Below are 19,300 nucleotides of genomic sequence, written 5' to 3' on the forward strand. Positions count from 1 at the left end.
TGGGAAAATATGATGTCCAATGCACACAGACCCTACAGCCGTGAGAATCCACATGTGGCATGGTGTGCGTAGATGTGTGCCATGCCCATCTCCACACAGACCCATGTTGGATGCACCAACAGCAGATGCAGTTGACGGAACACTAACAGCAAGCTCATGGGAACACATGACACACACCTGACATAGTCAAATAGGGGCACGCTGATCGTGACATGTCAGTTGATAGAGTGTCACTGGCCTCAGGAGACAGGTGCGGGTGTTGATGACTGTGCCATCCCACTGCGGCTGTGCATGACACAATTGGACTACAGACACATATGTGGCAAGTGTCAAGGTGATGTGTGCCACATAGTGCCCCATCACACATGACTTGTGTACACAGGTCATCACACGTCAATTGTGCAACTAGATGAGATGACCTGTGCAATATCACTGGCTGACACACCTAGGGCCCGCACATGAAAGTATGCAATGACAAGTACTTGATGGACATCCTTGTGCGACTCGTAGCCCTCCATTCCTGGCATGTGTACGCCTGTATTATCATTGTAAGCGTGTGAAACGCACCGTACACCCGCAAACATCGCGTGTGTATGCTTCGTTTCACTATTGTACTTGTGCCGTAGGTGTACGTGTGAAACGCACCGTACACCCGCAATCCTCGCGTGTGTACGCTTCATTTCACTATTGTACTTTTGCCGTAGGGGTACATGTGAAACGCACCGTACACCCGCAAACATCACGTGTGTACGCTTCGTTTCACTATTGTACTTGTGCCGTAGGGGTACGTGTGAAACGCACCGTACACCTGCAATCATCGCGTGTGTACGCTTCGTTTCACTATTGTACTTGTGCCGTAGGGGTACGTGTGAAACACACCATAGACCCGCAATCATCGCGTGTGTACGCTTCATTTCACTATTGTACTTGTGCCGTAGGGGTACGTGTGAAACGCACCATACACCCGCAATCATCGCGTGTGTATGCTTCGTTTCACTATTGTACTTGTGCCGTAGGGGTACGTGTGAAACGCACCATACACCCGCAAACATCACGTGTGTACGCTTCGTTTCACTATTGTACTTGTGCCGTAGGGGTATGTGTGAAACACACCGTACACCCGCAAACATCGCGTGTGTACGCTTCGTTTCACTATTGTACTTGTGCCGTAGGGGTACGTGTGAAACGCACCGTATACCCGCAATCATCGCGTGTGTATGCTTCGTTTCACTATTGTACTTGTGCCGTAGGGGTACGTGTGAAACGCACCGTACACCCGCAATCATCGCGTGTCTACGCTTCGTTTCACTATTGTACTTGTGCCGTAGGGGTACGTGTGAAACGCACCATACCTGTGTGTGGATTTCAAAATTACAAAGGGGACACATAAGGGACAAGTATTAGGCCCTAAATGCATGCTGGTTGTCATGAATACTGAGTTTTCAGTTGAAATGTGTCCATCAGGTGTCCTGGAACAGTCAGTTGGCCACAAAATACAATGTTGCAAAGTAGTTGTTGACTTGACATGATGCTCAAAATTTGAACGATGCGAATGCCTGTCATTGGTGTATGTTTAAAGGGATTGGAGTAAACGTACGATGCAAATGTGTCTGACCAATCACTATGTACTCCTCAAAATGAATGCCCCTCAGCAAGACAGATATAAGGCAGCCAGAACCCATGAGATGGCACTTGCCTGCACAACTTTCGAGTCGACCACACTGCTGTTGTCTCTGCTTCCTCTGGACCATGTCACGTACTGTGGAGAGGACCCAGCCATTCACCCTGGAGGAGAATGAGGCGTTGCTGGCCTGCCTCCTCCCACAGTACACCAAGCTGTATGGGAGACCAGGGGAGCAGGTGAGTGCTGACTCCACTACCTTTGCCTATGCACCTGTTGTGTGACTGTCAATATTGTGTCCAGGTGGGACAGACATGCAATGTTGTTGAGAGTGGGTCCCAGGGGGGGGACATGCTAGTGTCTCTCATGCAGAGCATGATGTAGTTCCTGTGTTTACTCCTTACTTGCATTGTGCTTACTGTGACTTTCACTGCATAGTGCATGACACATTCAGCCTGGCAAATCCTTGGTGGCTTTTTTTCCTATTGTCCTGAGGTGATTCAGTGGTCCCCCCGGTGTGACAGGTGACTGTACCCACAGATGTGTATGAGTTGAGTGGACATGTGGTGAGAGTGTACAAATGATGTGTACGACCTCATGGACATTGATGTGTGTGAATGTTCCTTGTCATGTGGGTGAGTGTCTATGTGAAGTGTTGCACCACAGCTGCATGGAGGAGGCAACAGATCTACCCATCTGATGTGACAAGTAAGCCGTGCTGTGTGTCTGACTTGCAGAGCTAGCACGACACCTGTGACACCCCACTGGCAAGTGGCACATGTGCAGAGTGAGGGTTGTATCCGCTGTTGTCAATGACAGGCGAGTGATCTGTGCCTGGGTGTGTCTGTCTACTCTGCTGAGGGTGCATCAGTGGAGTGGGACATGTGACTGCTTGACACGTGCTGGCCATCAGCCTGCTGTTGCATGTGGTGCACAGTGTGTGCCATGATCAGTGAGTGTGTCGCACCCCTCATGCCACCTGTTGACTTTCAATGCCATGTAGTACATTGGGGCTTGCACACAGGCCAATTTCTTATTGCGAATGATGCAATTCCTGTCAGCATCCTATGCCCTGTTAAACATTTCAAAGATGTTCAAATGTGTGTCTCTGGGACATGGAGCAGTTGTATTGATGTTGTGTCACTTTGTCATCCTGACAGGTAACTGCCTACGAGAAGGGGGAGATCTGGCGGGACATCGTCAGGGCCGTGAGATCTGCGGGGGAGCGTAGTCGGAGCCTGTCACAGGTCCGCAAAAGGTGGCAGGAAATCGGGTGCTGGACCCGGCGGATCGCCCGGGTCCAGCTGGGGATCGACACTCCTCGCCCCCACGGCAGGCGCCGACGGCTGACCCCCCATGAGCCGTGTCCTGGCAGTGGTCTTCCCTGACCTCGATAGGCAGTTACAGGAGAGACTGCAGCAACAAGGGGGTAGGTACATGGCTGTTTGTTGTGTTATGTGTCACCAGCTTTTGGAAGTGCTCTGTAGCCTGGATACACTCCCAGAGTTTATATGTGCAGTGCATTTTCTGTTCCCCAATGTCACCTGGTGCTCTTTTTTATCCCTTCCCCTCCTTGACATGTGTCCCCTGGTCTGTGTGTAATCACATTTGCACATGGTCATCTAGGGTTCCAGTAAATCTAAGTGCACATTGCTTTATGCATCATGTGGGAGGGTGGTCTGTGACTTATGTTGGTACCTTGCCTGTGCCATGACCTGTTCACTATGTTGGGGGTCCATATTTGTTGGCACTGATGATGATTCTCAACATAGGAGTGTGAGGTTTCAACTGAACACCGTTGCAGCATGCATGACCAATTTTGTGGCCTCAGACATGATGTGTATGAGTGGGAGATATGCATAGTGCCATGACGGTTGCTCATGGTACAGTCAGCTCATTCCAGGAACACGGAGCAGTGCGCCCACTACAGTCCCATGAGACACCCTGGCCTCCTAATCATGTGTGTCATCCAACACTGTGCACATTCTCTGTGGGTTCAGCATAGGTCTGCCTCTGTGGCATTGTTCCCTGGCCTAGTTTGTATTTTTCTATTGTGTGCTACATGTGTCCACTGAACAGGGATACACCATTTTGCTTGTGCATACTCACACTGGGCAGTGCCTGTGTGGCTATTCACAACAATCTGTTGATGGTTGTTTGTCACAAATATGTATTGCCAGCCAAAGGAGGTGATGTTGTGTAAATCTAGCAATTTTTGCTGCACAGTTTTTGTTACCCTGAATAAGAGGTGTCACTTCTTGATCTGTATCAATCACATTGACTAAGGTATGGGTGGTTGTGCAGGAGAGGCCTACATGGGCACCCCTGATTTTTCCTTGCCAGGTCTGACCTGTGTGTGATAATTGGCTGTACACAGAATCACCGTGCAGTGCCCTTGTGATGCTGGCCAGTGCTTAATGTTCGTGCTTTGCAGCCTGTGTCATTTTTTCAAAAACATGATTCCTGCTCATACATTTTTGGCACCTGTGTATGGTTCAGATGCAACGCAGTTTGGACTTTGTGTGCTGACATCTGTGTTGACATTCTGGCTTGCCATGAGGGTGTCTCCACAGTACAGCTATGATTTTTAACAACCCAATTGCAGGCCCAGTAGCTTATGCATTGTCCTGGGTGTGGACATTGGTACCACTCCAGATGACAGGCAGTAGGTCATATGTGTAGCCAACTGTGTAATCAGGTGACGGATGGCCATGTGACAACTGACATAATTCAAGTTGTTACTCTAAAAAAATTGTACCCTGGCACTCACAGCACTTGTCAACAGTTCTTCATGTTTAAAATGTGGTAATTTGATGATTTGTGTTAAGAACACTGATGTGCCTGCATGAAAGATGTCTCCCAAGGAAGTGCACACCAAACGACATTTCCACTTTCATGGAACACCCTGGCACCTTTGCAAATAAGCCACTGTTAGAATTAAATGGTGTTGCAGATTCTCCATATACATGTTCCCACAGTGGTCTTGATTTTGTGAGACTCCTTTGTTGTTGGTGATACAAACTAACAAGTCTCAAGACATCAAGACCTCCGTAGGCCCATGTATATGTACTTTCTGCAACACCATTCATTTCTAACAGTGGCTTCTTAGAAAAGGTGCCAGCTTCTTCAATGACAGTGTTAATGTAGTTTTGTGTGCACTGCCTTGTGAGACATATTTCAGGCAGGCACATTAGTGTTCTTTTCACAAAATAGCGAATTGCCACATTCAAAACATGTCGATTGTGTAAAGTATTGTGAGTCCCAAGGTACTAACATTTTTTCGTTTTGTGTTCCAAAGTACTTACAGGTCTCTGAGTGTGGTGACACCTTGAGTATTGAGGTGTGTCAGTTTACGTTGGGTGCACCACTACTGTTTCTTTCAGGGAAACAAGAGGTGGCATGACTTCATTGCATTGCTGTGCTCATCGGTTCACAGACACTAGCTTCTCAGTGTATTTCTCATTCAAGTAGTGGCCTGGTGTGTTCTTTTTTTCCTTGTGTCCAAGTGGCATAGTGGGTCTACCAACTGGGCAGTACAGGGCTTACATATGTGCGGAATAATCTAGCTGTTACTCATGATGCATTGCCTGATATGCACTGTGACCAATTGTTCTTGTGCTCATGTGTCAGATGTATACAGGTGACTGATGCATTTCGGTTTGTTCTCCTTGCCCACAGCATCATCATCCGCAACGGAGGGAGACACCTGCACGGACCTGGAGGAGGGACCCAGCGACAGTGCCACCAGTGCTGTAGAGCCAGGAGGAGCCAGTGGCACGGAGGGCGAGGGGAGTCAGTCAGAGGACCTGTCTGGACACGATACCAGCTACGACGCCGACGGGTCTGACGCTGACCTCCTCGAGAAAGCAGAGGCTGCAACACCACCTGGCAGCATCCCCACATCTGTCCCCACCTCCTCCGTTACCTTCTCCGCCCTCCCAGTTGCTCCTGTCCCTTCTGCCCGTGCAGAGGCCCAACATGTCTTCTTCGGCCCAGGCACCGCACCCCCTGCCCCTGTCACCCCTGCTGCCCTCAGTGAAGAGTCTGTGGACATACTGCGGCAGTTGCAGGTTTGGGTAGGCATCGGTGCTGAATGTCCTCCATGGACACACTACACTGCTCACACAGATGGTGTCGTTCATGGAGGGCATGTCAGCAACAATGTCTGATCAACGCAGGATTCTGCGGTCCATGGACTCTTCCCTGACAGCAGCAGTTACTCTCCTGCAGCGCTCCGTCCCCCCTACCCCAGACCCATCCACACTTCCCTCTCCCGGCCTGTCCAACGCACACCCAGACAGTCACGGGCACGCACCCCACCAGACACAGCCAGCACACCACCAAGTAAGGCAAAGCGCACACCTCCTGGCACGCACACTCGGGACAGACGACATACATGCAGCCACAGTCGCAGTCCGCAGTCCTCTCAACCCTGTTCCTCCAAAACCACTCCCCTTGGCTCCCCTGCCAAACGCTCACCCCACAAGCGGGCGAGGAAGTCCCCGGGCATGGGAGTTGAGTCCCCCACCATGTCGACCCCCTCCCCCAAGAGCGCTGTACCCCATCCCTCACCCACCACACCCTCTGTTGACCCTGGGGAATCCTCTGGTGCAGGGGTTAGGCTGGACGTTCTAGCAGCAGTGTGCAGCGCCACGCTCGCCTCCACCTTCGGCGCTGCCCCACCCCCTGTGGTGCAGACATCGCCCCCTGCACCTGCCACACCTACCCTTCCCCCTCCTGTCCCTGCGGTGCCTGGTACTGCCACAGATGATGCCCCCCCCCCGGTCGACAAACCTTGGGGTTCTTTTGTGCAGGCAAGCTAGGGGTAGACCCAGTCCCCTACGTCCCCCCTTGGACTTGAAATATGGACTGGCCATTGGCCTCTGTACATAGTCTATTTTTCGTTGTTTTTTTTGGTGCTGAATAAAGTCTTTATTTTTACTTTCAACACTATTGCATTTCAGGTACTTGATGTTGGTGATGAGGCTCCTGGAGTTGGTGTTCTGGTAATGTGTTAGGGTTCTGAGAAATGTTTTTGTATGATGGTCATGAGGTGGACCATGGTATCTGTGTGCTATCACAATGTCTCTGCAAAGAATCCTTGGTAGTGTGTGTTAATTTTGTTTTGAGACATTGTCCCAAGGAGTGTTCCTTTCTCTGTGGCACCTGACATCTTCCCTGCAAACAATTGCACAATTGTTGTGATGACCTGTGTCAACATTTCCTTTGTTGGTGACGGATCCCTTCAACAATGGCCATGCCTGCTCACCGATGTCTCCTGCTGAATCGTCTGTGCCATCCTTGCTAGTCACTGTACTTGTGTTTTGAGTATGTCGGAATGCATTCAGGGACAAATTCCACCTTTTCAGCACTATGCATGTGTGTAATCACGGCCTACCACACAAATGGTACTTGTTATGCAGGGTATCTGGGCACCTGACTGACAATTGTGGGCATTGTATCTAGGGGAATTCCACCCTATTCCTTCCATGAGAGACAACATATTGGTGGCTGGACCAGCACCTGGACATTCCTATCAGTCCTGGGATGTGCGTAACAGTGTGTGTTCCCTTTGGCTATCTTAGTTTTGTAGGCAGTTACATGACTATACAGTCTTGTGGCATGATATCAGAGTGTGTATTGTGCTGCATCCGCCATGGTTGGGTATGCATTTGTTATATGTCCTCACACCCACATGTGGTGTGTCATGAAGTGTGTGAAATACATCCATCCTCCTGGGAGTGGGACACTGCTGTCAGTGATGTGTTGTTATAGCACTATCATCATAGTCCAAAGTTTGGGATGCGTCCATCCCACCATCTAGGTGTGGTCATCTGATAATGATGTACACCCCCACCCATATCTCTGTCCACTGCTGGGAGTCCTCTGCACCCACCCCCATGTCTCTGTCCACTGCAGGGAGTCCTCTGCACCCACCCCCATATCTCTGTCCACTGCTGGGAGTCCTGTGCACCCACCCCCATATGTCTGGACACTGCTGGTATTCCTCTGCACACACACCTCATATTGCAGGCCACTGCTGGGAGTCATCTGCACCCACCCCCATATGTCTGGACACTGCTGGTATTCATCTGCACACCCACCTCATATTGCAGGCCACTGCTGGGAGTCCTCTGCACCCACCCCCATATCTCTGTCCACTGCTGGGAGTCCTCTGCACCCACCCCCATGTCTCTGTCCACTGCTGGGAGTCCTGTGCACTCCCCCCATATGTCTGGACACTGCTGGTATTCATCTGCACACACACCTCATATTGCAGGCCACTGCTGGGAGTCCTCTGCACCCACCCCCATATGTCTGGACACTGCTGGTATTCATCTGCACACACACCTCATATTGCAGGCAACTGCTGGGAGGCCTCTGCACTCACCCCCATATCTCTGTCCACTGCTGGGAGCCCTCTGCACCCACCCCCATATCTCTGTCCACTGCTGGGAGTCCCCTGCACCCACCCCCATGTCTCTGTCCACTGCTGGGAGTCCTCTGCACCCACCCCCATGTCTCTGTCCACTGCTGGGAGTCCTGTGCACCCACCCCCATATGTATGGACACTGCTGGTATTCATCTGCACACACACCTCATATTGCAGGCCACTGCGGGGAGTCCTCTGCACCCACCCCCATATCTCTGTCCACTGCTGGGAGTCCTCTGCACCCACCCCCATGTCTCTGTCCACTCCTGGGAGTCCTCTGCACCCACCCCCATGTCTCTGTCCACTGCTGGTATTCATCTGCACCCACCCCTATATGTGTGGCCACTGCTGGTATTTATCTGCAGCCACCCCCATATGGCTGTCCACTGCTGGGAGTCCTCTGCACCCACCCCCATGTCTCTGTCCACTGCTGGTATTCATCTGCACCCACCCCTATATGTGTGGCCACTGCTGGTATTGATCTGCAGCCACCCCCATATGGCTGGCCACTGCTGGGAATCCTCTGCACCCACCCACCCACCCACCCCCTTGGAGCAGTACACTGCTGGCCTGGACCTACACACACACCAATATGAAGGTAACATGCAGGGCCAGTCCGTAAGCCCACATTCCTGGCGTGCGTACGCCTCGTATCCCAAATGTACTGGTGCCGTAGGAGTACGTGTGAAACGCAGCGTACCCACGCATTCATTGCATATGTACGGCCCGTATCACTGTTCTACTGGTGCCGTAGGAGTACGTGTGCAACGCACCGTACCCACGCATTCATTGCGTGTGTATGGTCCGTATCACTGTTCTACTGGTGCCGTAGGGGTATGTGTGCAACGCACCGTACCCACGCATTCATTGCGTGTGTACGGTCTGTATCACTGTTCTACTGGTGCCGTAGGAGTACGTGTGCAACGCACCGTATCCACGCATTCATTGCGTGTGTACGGTCCGTATCACTATTGTGCTTGTGCCGTAGGGGTACGTGTGCAATGCACCGTACCCACGCATTCATTGCATGTGTACGGTCTGTATCACTGTTCTACTGGTGCCGTAGGAGTACGTGTGCAACGCACCATACCCACGCATTCATTGCATGTGTACGGTCTGTATTACTATTGTACTTGTGCTGTAGGGGTACGTGTGCAATGCACCGTACCCACGCATTCATTGCGTGTGTACGGTCCGTATCACTATCGTACTTGTGCCGTAGGGGTACGTGTGCAACGCACCATACACGTCCACTTCCGTTGTTGTGGTACGCAGGGGTTGCTGGCCATGCCCGCCCAAGTGACCAGACCCTGGTGGTAATGTATGGGCTCCATATCATAGGTTTGGCTTTGGGTATGGGGTATGCTTCCTGCCCCTCACCCCCCCTGGCCCCTAGGTGTTGTTCTCACCTTCTGCGGCGTGTGCGTCGGGTCCGGTGCACCAGGTCGTAGGCAAGGAGGACCGGGATGACACGTACGATGGGGTTCATGCCGTGTACGTCGCGTACCGGGGCTCCGTTGCGTAGACTTATCTCGTCTCCAAAGTTCAGTAAAATGTAAATACGTCCGTCCCGTTAAGTTACTGACAGTAACTTAACGGGACGGAAGACTGTCACACTACTCGACCGGCAGAAACCAGCAGTGAGTGCGCTCGTATCACGGAGCCAGCACGTCACTTAGAAGACATTATTTGATGCACGTATTTACATTTTACTGAACTTTGGAGACGAGATAAGTGCATATACTAATATTGATGGTGTGATCGCACACATGATGATTTTACATGATAATTCGTGTTTACGAACCAAATGATTGGATATTCTACCAACTGCGTTGTTGAACTTATTGCCTTGAAAAAGTCTTTTGTAAGACGAAACACGTGTCGGCTGGTCCGTGTATTTGGAATTGACTAACATGTGTCAATAAAGAAAAGATGGAAAAAAACAACTATTAATCCAAGGGTCCTGGATTGAATTTGTGACTGCTTAATGATCTGAAGAAATTGTTTTCATCTTTCTTGACATTGTAACAGGCATATATGATCGAATTAAGAACTGACAAATTTGTATCAGTTGGGTATTTCACCCATACATTGTGTAGGTGTGCAATATTAGTCTTCTAAAAAATTGTAGTAATTCCCGGTGGTATGTCTTGTACATATGGATGGTGTCCATAGGTAGTGGACACTAATTGAAGCTTTATGCACCCTACAGCCTTTTACTTATTTCTATATATTATTGACGCCTGAAACTCATTGATTATATTATCTTGCATTTTGGTGTGCCGTCTTTCCCTGTTTTCAGGGACACTACTACCTACTTTTCTCATTTCCAACAGCCTTTTTCCAGGATTGGAATCGGGCCCTTTGTGTAATGTGTACTAAAGTGTCATTAAAATCCAGGCCCTCAATATAACAACCCCTTTGCTCAAAGTCCTTATCAGCAGGGTCTTCGATATGACACAACTTGGATTGTTGGGTGTTATTGGTTCTTTAAGGCTTCAGTCACAGCTTTGTTGATCATATCCTGCAATTCCTGATGTCTGGAATATGCAACAGGAAGAACTCTTTTGATCCACAATCTCTACATCAGGGTCCTCCACAAGGTATCTCTTTTTTAGCAGTAGCTTTCTTGGCAGGCACCTCCATTTCTGCAAACTTTGTGAACCTTAAAAGAGAAGCACTTCCTCTTTCTAGGCAACAAAATCTCAACAACATGTAAATCGTGTGACATTTCCACATATGAAGCTTCGCTCTGAAGGAAATTGCATGACCAGCAGGATATTCAGGTGCAGGGCTGCTCTTAATCTTTCAAAAAAGATCGAAATAATATGCTGACTCAGTTCAGCTTAATATCCATTTATCTGGCGCAACTTTTGGATCCACTGAAAATGCAGACGTTAAACAGACACAGCATGCTGGCTTAGCACAACTGTGCACCCCTCTGCAAAGTGCTGACATCAGGCGCTTTAAGAGAAAATCGCATTCTCTATAGAGAGAGCTTTGACTTGTAACAGCGGTGTGCTCTCTGATATTTTTGCCAAAACATCAAGGTGATGGAAGGAATGCTTGACTTTATCTTAGCCACTGGCAATTGCTCTATGCCATATTCTAGACCCTTGTTTTTTGCACACTGTGCCATTCTAGGCAGAGACCCACCTTATACAAATCATTCTTGTTCCTGCTCCAATGGGAACTGTTCATCCTGGCCAGGTCCCCTCCAGATGGGACCTCAAGCATCCTTAGGCCAGTTTCAGCCTACTTAGGCCTCACCAGTGAGGTATAGCTTCAGTCTTATGGTACAGTGAGCACGGGACCCATGTGTGGGTATACCCTTTAAATGGAGAGCACTTCACAGCTTAGCAGAATGTAAAAATAAAAAAAGATTAACATGCCGGCACTATACAAGTCTAGAGCCTGTAAATGCTACACTTACTGAGAGAACATAGTCCTGCCTAAGACAAAGATAAACAGGATGAAGGAAGGTTATGTCCTAATTTTATGTCTATGATAGAAGGAGATGCTAGGGCCACCATGTTGGAAGTATTTCTTTTGATTTTAGGGAGTAAACATGGTTAGGATTTGGACACGAAAGACAGAGGAAGATGCAATGAAACATTGGGGTGCAAGTAACCTTTAAGTGCTAATATTTCAATTGGGAGAAAATATATAATTAGTTTTTTATACTGACCCTAGTTAAGCATTGACTTTGAGCCAATACAGATGTCTGCAGCTGGTGCTTAACTCAAAGAGATTCATGATTCAGTAAGTTTCCTTGTCTCCCCCCGTCCCCCTCTATTTCCTGTGGCTCGCACTGTGAGTAACACTGCGTTCTCCTACTCTTAGACCCGTCTGCACTACTAGTTCAATTTCTGACGCACCCGCCTATGAGCTCAAGCTATACCCATTGCCTGGGCCTTCTGAGCGTGTCTTCGCTCTACCTCCCAAGTATACAGCAACACCGTTGCTTCCCCTTCACCCTAACTTAGAACCAAGCCTCCTTCACTCCGTAACTGGCGCGTCCCTTCCTTAATGCATCGGAGTATATACCTCTCCTTCACGATTTAGTTCTACCATGATTCTTATATATGCCCACGTTATCTCTCATGTAGGCTCTGCAGCGTTCTACAACACGCCTTCCTTTTCCCTCAACGCTGTAAGCACTTACCGCAGTCCCCGCGTACTTCTCACGCACGTTCCTTCTTGCCAATTAATCTTGTAAGTGATCTACGCCTGGCACCACTTTAGACACCGGCCTTAATATAGTCAGTATCGCCTTGTGCACAACTGCTGTATGTACATAGCTCACAGGACCAAGGTTTTGCATCTCTTTTCTCCTTCCTATACATTCTTTCTGCTCACACTCTCTCGTCCTGATGATGATCTCAATTTTATGAGATCGAAACTTCGTCGACCTCTCCAACAAAAACTCCATTACTGCATTCAATTTATTCAGGAGTTTTGAATGCCTATCACTCCCAGCAGTGGCCAGAGACATGTGAGGGGTGGGTGCAGAGGACTCCCAGCAGTGAACAGAGACATGAGGGTGGGTGCAGAGGACTCCCAGCAGTGGACAGAGACATGTGAGGGGTGGGTGCAGAGGACTCCCAGCAGTGAACAGAGACATGGGGGTGGGTGCAGAGGACTCCCAGCAGTGGACAGAGACATGTGAGGGGTGGGTGCAGAGGACTCCCAGCAGTGGACAGAGACATGGGGGTGGGTGCAGAGGACTCCCAGCAGTGGCCAGAGACATGGGGGTGGGTGCAGAGGACTCCCAGCAGTGGACAGAGACATGAGGGTGGGTGCAGAGGACTCCCAGCAGTGGACAGAGACATGTGAGGGGTGGGTGCAGAGGACTCCCAGCAGTGAACAGAGACATGGGGGTGGGTGCAGAGGACTCCCAGCAGTGGACAGAGACATGTGAGGGGTGGGTGCAGAGGACTCCCAGCAGTGGACAGAGACATGGGGGTGGGTGCAGAGGACTCCCAGCAGTGGCCAGAGACATGGGGGTGGGTGCAGAGGACTCCCAGCAGTGGACAGAGACATGGGGGTGGGTGCCTATATATATATACTGAGAATTGTTTCCCTTAACTCACAGTGTTGGATGTATTTGCAGGATACTTAGCTTTCCTAAACAAATAAAAAAAAGTCAAAATAATGGTCACACACCATTTCTTTTTTCTTACAGTGCTGGTAAAAGCAAAAACCCTTTCGCAATGACAGCGCTGTTCTCAGAGCATTTATCAGCACACTTGTCAAGCGCACCCTTGCAGGCCCATCTTTGATGCAAACATCTACCAATGAATACTCACCAGTGTGTGGAAATAAACATTGTAATTGCCAGAGGCGGGGCTCTGTGCCCAATCGCCTACTTGGGTGGTTGGGTGCCAGCAAGGGAGGGGAGGGTTGGCTTCAGCTTGCTCTAGGGGGGTTAGGTGTGTCTTTGAATATAAACAAAAAACACAACAATTCCCTGAAAAGTGTTGTTATAGTTTGGGGACGGTAATAAGATCTTAGCTTACATTAAAAAAAACTGAAATTAACTAAAACGAAAGAAAGGTTAAACTAAAAATCTATTTAGGCATGGAAATGAGATTTAAAAACTGGAAAAAGCAGTAGTTATAGTTTAGTGAACTTACTATAATTGGGGCTCCCTTGTACACTGCTTATGCTTGTCCAGGTATTACATCACTCATGACATGTTAATTGACTTCATTGATAGCATTACTGATCACATCATGCAGTCAGTGAAACAGCGTCCTATAGGGTTTGTGATGTTTGAAGCCATTCGAAAAACTACACCTGTGTCCAACTTTCTATCACCAGTGGGCGTGGCCCTGGACTGGTGTGGTTGGTTCCCTCCTGGCATCCAAGGCCCCGCACAAGTTCTGATTGGTTGGTTGGCCTGGCACCAGCTGCCTCTGACCTAACCAGGCTGGCCATCCTTTACTGAGCCTGTTTTTAATATAATGAACATTACATACTAGGGAAAGTGTAAGGTTTAGATGTTCTGTGTTAAATAAAAAGGGGATGAAGCTCTATACCTCTCAAGAAAAATATTTCAGACCTAATAAAATCAGCATTTCGACCTGGAAGAAGCCACAGTTTTAATGTTCTTGGTTTCTTTCTGCTGATTCAAACACAGACTTACTTAAGGCTTCTTGTATAGGGTTAGATAGGCGAGTGTAAGAATAAATGAAGCAGCCACTGGCCAAAACAGGCTCTCGGGGAGCAGGGTCTGACTCCTTATCTTGATATGGTGAGATTTCAAGCAGAAAAAAAACCGTGAGAGACACAAATTGAGAGGCAACTAAAGGGAAGGAGTTTTTTGATAAGAGACGGCATCAGCGATGGATCGTTCATGGTCGTTACAGGCCTGCTTTAGAATTGAGTGGGAGCCGGAAGTCTACTTCCTGGAACCAATGCTACATCCAGAGAAGATTACAGGGTGTCATTTCTTCCATTCTCAGGTAGTTTAGCAGAAGAAATACCCGGCCACGCCACCAATAGTTTACAATGAAACTAAAGAAGGTGACACATTGTTCTTGTTGGTGACGGGATTTGTAGACACAGTAATGGCTGTCAGTGGTTCTATGCTCGCTGTTCACACATAAAATGCATTCTTTTTATTCACAGGGCTGGTTCATCTTTGCTGCTGGCTGCCTTCTGGATCCAAAAGTAAGTAAACAAAATACACACATCAGACATAACAGAAATGCCAATCAGTTTTGTACCCAATGGAAAAATAAGCAATTTTATTACCTATCTTACCTGCTGTTGTGAGTTGTTAGTGGTTCCCTTGGGGCCTGCACTTGCTTGGTAGATTACACCGGTTTTCAGTTTTATTTCCTGTTTTCACTTTTTCTTCTCCGATTGTTTTGTATATCTGGCTGCAGCCAACTTAAGCTGTGTGTCAGATTGTATGTCCTCAACACTGACATAATCACACACATAGAGAGGAGCTTTGTGTCAGCACCTTTCAACCATTGCTTGATTTGTCCCCTTTAACACTTCCTCGGTTGAAGTGTCTTTCATTTTGGATATGTCCACTGGAGTATTGTGGAGTTTAATTCTACATTTTGAATGAAACAACTCATGCAGAATGCTTAGGTACCCGGAGGTATCCCAGCGCTGAAGCGTAAAAACGGAGGCCTCAAGAATCACTTAGGAAAGAGCCATGTTTTCAGCAGCTTACGCAAAGTCATGTGATTAGGTTCCTTTCGTAGATGGAGAGAAAGGGAGTTCCATTATTTGGCGCATTATACAAAAATAGTCGGCCGCCGCTTCTGGCCGTCTTAATTCAAGGGATGACGGCCATGTATAGCCCGTCTGAGCGCAGCCGCCTATTCACTCGATAGGGCTGGACCAAAGATGAAATAATCGCTGGTCCATTTCCTCCTATCATCTTATGGGAGATACACAAGGCCTTGAAGTGAACTCTCTCCCGAACCGGGAGCCAATGAAGGGATTTCAAGGCAGGTTTTGCAGACTGCCGGTTCGGAATCCCCACGAGAATCCTTGCGGCACAGTTCTGCCCTGTTTGGAGTTTAACGAGAACCGAGTGTGGAGCCCCAAGGTATAGGGCTTTCCCTTAGTCCAGGCATGAAAGAATAAGAGCCTGGACCATAAGCTTTCTTGCCTGGAAGGGAAGCAAAGGGAGCACTTTACGAAGCATCCTTATGATGCCAAAGCAAGAAGCCACAGCCTTCCTGGCCTGAACATTGAAGCTAAGGTCTCGGTCCAGCCAAAACCCCAAGCTCTTTATCTCTGGCTTAGAGGCAGGGGTGGGGCCCATACAGGCTGGCCACATGGTGTCCACTTTAAAAATAGAAGGATTGCCAAGGAGCATAAGCTCGGTCTTGTCACCATTCAGTTTTAAAGTGTGAGTGTTTCATCCATTTGACTGCTTCTTCAAGGCAGGAACAGAGGCAGATAGAGGCCTTGTCTGAATGACTCACAATATGCACCCCAAAGGGAAGGACAATGTCCGCGAGAGGAGCCATATAAACATTAAAAAGGGTGGAGCTCAGGGAGGATCCCTGAGATACCCCACAATGGAGAGGCAAAGATTTTGAGATAACTTCACCCTCAAATATCTGGAAAGATCTTTCCTCCAGAAAAGATTGCAACCAAGTTAGAGCTACTCCGGACACCCCCAGACTTCTGAGTTGTAGGACCGGAATATGGTGGTTGACCATATCGAAGGCTGCGCTGAGATCTAAGAGGATCACAGCAGCGGAGCCTCCTGAGTCGAGAACCTTTCTGGAATCTTCCACGACTGCCAGCAGAGCCGTTTCCATTCCATGGCTCGGGCGAAAGTCGGTTTGAGAAGAGTGGAGAAGGTTATGGGATTCCAGGTACCTGGAGAGCGCTGAATTAACATGCTTCTCCGCTACTTTGCTGATCCCTGGGAGAAGCGAGATGGGTCGATAGTTACCGAGACAATCTGGGTCCAAGCTAGGTTTTTTCAAAAGAGATTTCACCATAGCTTTTCTCCACAAATGGGGGACCACACCCACAGATATCGAGGAGTTGACCAAGTCTAGGATTATTGGACCAACTGAATCAACCACATGTTTCAGAATCTTGGGAGGGGCAGTGTCTCTAGGCTCTTGACGCTTGCTAAAGTAGCTTGGAGTGCCCCACATTCAAGTAGGGGAAAGGCCTCTAGAGAATGAACCCTGCTACATAGACTAGTATGAATATGACTGTCATCAGTGGCGAAAGACATATAGATCCTTTGAATTATATTATGAAAATAATATGCGAGTTCATTGCAGCTTCGGCCCGTTGCCTCAGGTGCATCAGGAGGAGAGGGGGCTTTTAGTAATTTTTTCACAATACGAAATGTTTGGCGGGGAGAATTGGCTGCTAGGGAAAGTTTTTCCTCATAATAAGAGGCCTGAGCCCTTTTAATTTCAATCTTGTATGCTTTAATGGCATCCCTGTATTCCCTTTTCTTGCTGAGGGAGAAGTCTTTTCTCCAGACTCTTTAAATTTTTTTGCAGATCTACTTTAACTCTCGAAGTTTAGGGGAATACCAGGCTGTTCTATTGGGCCCTTTATGCATCTGAATAATTTTCTTCGGAAGGACCTGGTCTAGTGTCCCCTCGATCCAATTGTTGAATCCTTCATTGGCCATAATCGGATAAGGGAAGTTTCGGCCAACTGTGAGACGTTATTCCCGTTGGCCGGGTAAAGGAGGTGACACATGTAGGGGACCAAAGAAAAGGAATCAGAGAATGGTCTGACCAGGGGATTGGGATCGGTTCCTTACTGGTTAAATCCTCCAGGTTAGAGAACATAGGATCTAGGAGGTGTCCTTTCAAATGTGTTGCATGTAGCACCTTCTGAATAAGCTGGTAGGCCGCAAGATCCTGGGATAACTCAGTTGCAGCCTTCGATGCCGAATCTTCGAAATAAGCATTAAAGTCGCCCAACAGGGTGAAATTTAGCAAATGTCTCGGGTAGAGACTTACAAAATTGGCCCATAGATCCAGGGGGTCGATAAATTAGAATGCCCGAAAAGGAGAGCGTGGGCATGAATCCTATCAAGAAATGGAGGTTCTCACAATCAGGTAAGGGGCTCCCAAAAGTCAGGCAAATTGGGTGGCTTTTATAGATGATGGTGATACCACCCCCTCTACCTATCGTCCTGTCCAGCCTCTGAATTACATAATTAGGAGGAAGGGATTGAGCAATGTCAGGCTATGAGCCCACATTCAGCCAGGTTTCTTTGAGAAATAGAACATCAGGACCTTCAGCCATTAACAGAGTAAACATCTCTGCTGCATGTTTAGCAACTATCTGCAGTTTAGCAAAAACAGTTTGAAGTGTTTTTGAGAAGGCCGGGTGACGGGGGAGATGAAGGGGGGCGACTAGAGCCTAAATGGGCAGTGCACACAGCCAGAATCTAGACTGCTAGGGACAATGGAATGAATGCAGTTCTGTTTAGGGGCTGTGTTTAGCTGTCTGAGCTGCTCCCCGCTATAACAATATTTATCTGAAGGGATAGGGGCAGGGGTTGTGGCCCCTGGACCCGTCCAGGCCACAAAGCCTTCGGCGCGCCAGCAACAAGCCCGAGCAGGGTCCAGCAACTAGAACTCTGACCCAAGATGGCGGCTGAAAGTGCGAGTGCGTGTACAAAAGACTTGAAACAGTACCAGCTTTCCCCCTGAGCTATAACTCAGCTCATGTAACAACAGCACTTAAAAACAAGTGTTTAAAACACAGATTCAGTTTTTGTTAAAAAAGAAATAACAAATTCACAGATTCAGTTTTTAAAAGAGATAACTGCGCTCCCTTCGCGCCTAGCGTGACTCGTAGCAGCTGTGGTGTTTAGAGGTGAGACACCTGGGCTGACCTATAACTCAGAGTGGTAAGGGATTGCTGCTGGCCTGCAAATAAAACACGGAGCCAGAGGATGTATTACTTTTGGCTGCCGCGTACGCACGTCCACAGACGTCACGTCCGCGGTGGTCCCTTTATTAAACACCCATACTATCCGACCAGCTTCTAAAGGGGGTGAGACCCCAGGCACCCCTCCCTCGGACTCGACATCGGGCCACCCTGCTGGTCACATCCGTTGCATCACGGGTGCGACATAAAGTTCCTCCCCAAAACAAAAGTTCAAAACAAGACCCAAGTTAACCAGGGGGTTTGACCCCAATCACAATGTTCAACACAATAGGAACAGTCTTACGTGAAGTAGTCCTTCAGCTTACGGGTCGGCTCAGGGTTTCATCGGAGCCGGTACTGGGAACTCCCCCGCCCACTCGGTTCTTCGTCTGCTTCGCCACTCTAAACAGTGCGTAGGGCCCCCACTGGGCTCTCCAGCTCTTCTGCATTTCCTGACACAGTGGTGTCATTGTCAGGAAACAGTTCAGGATTCAAACCGATGGGTTGTCGAGTAGAGTCACCAGCTTCCTCCGATGGATCCTCTGCTGGCCGGGCGTCTTCAGATGACCTGTTCAACCTCATGGCGCCACTGTCCGATGATGCAGTCTCAGATGAGTGAAATTTCTTGAAGTGTGAGATATTTCGTGTTGTCTCGCCACCTCTCCGGGCCATCACCCGCATGCCTTTCACATAGCCAACAGTCCAAGGGTGCCTTTCATATGGGAGACTGAACTTGCTGCTGGTCATGCGGTTTTTGAGTAGGACCTTGTCACCCCGTTTCAGCTGCACCAGCTGTGCTCTCCTGCGCTGGCTGACCTGAGCATGAGCCCATCGTCTCTGTTCGTCTATCC

At 48.8% G+C, this 19,300-nt stretch overlaps 1 protein-coding gene across 1 annotated transcript in view; it reads left to right on the plus strand.

Annotated features, from left to right (window-relative positions):
* The window catches only part of LOC146822097 (adhesion G protein-coupled receptor F3-like), a 167,121-nt gene extending 149,996 nt beyond the window's left edge, over window positions 1-17,125 (plus strand). The window contains exons 5-6 of the mRNA XM_085609963.1: window positions 14,688-14,729; window positions 17,060-17,125. Coding sequence (XP_085466089.1) covers window positions 14,688-14,729; window positions 17,060-17,125 — 108 coding nt within the window. The remainder of the gene's footprint in view (window positions 1-14,687; window positions 14,730-17,059) is intronic.
* The last annotated feature ends 2,175 nt before the right edge of the window (window positions 17,126-19,300 follow it).

Source organism: Triturus cristatus, chromosome 6 (assembly GCF_964204655.1).
Source record: "Triturus cristatus chromosome 6, aTriCri1.1, whole genome shotgun sequence".
Lineage (NCBI taxonomy): Eukaryota > Metazoa > Chordata > Amphibia > Caudata > Salamandridae > Triturus > Triturus cristatus.